The 1,608-nt window shown below is 46.5% G+C and overlaps 1 protein-coding gene across 1 annotated transcript in view; it reads right to left on the reverse strand.

Moving 5' to 3' along the window:
* The window catches only part of JAKMIP3 (Janus kinase and microtubule interacting protein 3), a 43,616-nt gene that overhangs the window by 18,069 nt on the left and 23,939 nt on the right, over positions 1–1,608 (reverse strand). Inside the window, exons 11-12 of the mRNA XM_057385005.1 lie at positions 1,407–1,532; positions 13–74 (exon numbers count right to left, since the gene is read on the reverse strand). Coding sequence (XP_057240988.1) covers positions 13–74; positions 1,407–1,532 — 188 coding nt within the window. The remainder of the gene's footprint in view (positions 1–12; positions 75–1,406; positions 1,533–1,608) is intronic.

Raw genomic sequence — 1,608 nt, forward strand, 5'->3', positions numbered from 1 at the left:
TAGGCGCGCTGCAGGGCCTGGTACTCCATCGTCAGCTGCCGAAAACGCAGCTCYGTCTCCTCCTTGGCCATGCCCTGACACCAAAAAAAAAAAAGAGAGGATTAGGTTTGTTTTCTGTTCAAAGCACCAAAAGTACACTTCTGAAATGCAATTTGGAAGCAGGGTACTAAAAATCTTGGTTAAATGTCCTCAAGCTGCTTCCCCTCCGTCCCCTACACATCTCTTGCATACACTTACCTCCAGAAAATGCAATATAGAAATAAAAATATAATCCCTGCCTTGGAAAGATAAAAGCTCGCCTTCCATATAGCACACTAATGACTGCATCACCCTTTCTCACTGTAACAGGGGAAATCATCACATTAAAGGTGAAAATGCAGCTTTCTCTAACAACAAAAGGTTTCCAATTTGGAAAGGAAGCCAGGCCTGACAGTCTCRCTCAATTATTAAAACACGAATCCAGAGTTAATAGTTGTAGAAGTGGTGACAGCAACATGAAAGGAGCCCTTCATCTTCTTCACCCTCCTTACAATATGGAGCACGGAATGCTTTCATGTCGGGCTGACCGGAATATTTCACTCAACATGAAATGGAATTACACTGCTGGGTGCATCATCAACTTCCCYGAGCTGAGCAGGGAAAGGCTGTCAGTATAGGAATGGAAAATAAACAGGCTCATACATCCACAAACACATTCAGATTTCCTGCAGGGCAGCACACACCTGGTAAGTCAGGAATTCTGCAGGGTCCCTTTTAGCAGATTTAATCACACACCTGCAGCCAGAGCWCCACAAAAACACTGCACAGCATCAGGGATGATTTTTGTTTATTACRAGGTTCTTGTTAAGCCCAGAACTGTGTAATGGTTCAATGATCTCACACGCTGGGGAATGTATTTGTAGGAAAGCCCTGGCAAACACACGGAATAATCCCTTTAATTTGTATTACACTCTGTGCTGTGCTCTCAGAGCCCCTGGAGCAGCCTCAGCTCCAGAACCCAACCAGGACCAGCCTTCCCCCAGAGCTCCAGGGCGATGCTCCCTTCTCCTACAAACACAAACCTTCCTGCTCTGGTGCAAATACACCCACCAAAATCTGCAGCCAGCCCTGAGTGCACAGATCTCCCAAGGGCTGTCCAATCTCTGTCCTTTTAGATCCACAAACTTGCTGTAAATTTAATATTCTTAGGGTATGATGCTTCCAGCTTGGCCAGAAGTCATGGGATGATGGAGACCTGAGATTTAGAGATGCTGACCAGATGTACAATGTCAAATTGAACATAAATGTTTAATTTTGTCTGAGGTGACTGACAAAGAATAGAACAGACAGGAATTTCATGAACAGACAGGATTTTCATTAAAAACCAGTAGGTTACAAACCAGAATAAAAGGGGTTTTGGGGAGTACCTCTTCCAGGTCATCCTCGGGAGTGCAGGGGGTCTGGTCGGTGCGGTCGGTCTGGTAGGAGATGGAGGATCCATCTGACTCCAGGGAAGCCTCTTCATCGTAGCCATAGAACGTCTCCACCACGGGCTGAGGAGGGACAGGGGTCAGGGAGGGCAGGAAACAACCCTGGTACCCCAGAACTGCTGTGGGTTCTGAGAACAGG

This window comes from Malurus melanocephalus, unplaced genomic scaffold (genome assembly GCF_030028575.1).
Source record: "Malurus melanocephalus ecotype Western Australia unplaced genomic scaffold, MMel_1.1 scaffold_770, whole genome shotgun sequence".
In the NCBI taxonomy this organism is placed as follows: domain Eukaryota; kingdom Metazoa; phylum Chordata; class Aves; order Passeriformes; family Maluridae; genus Malurus; species Malurus melanocephalus.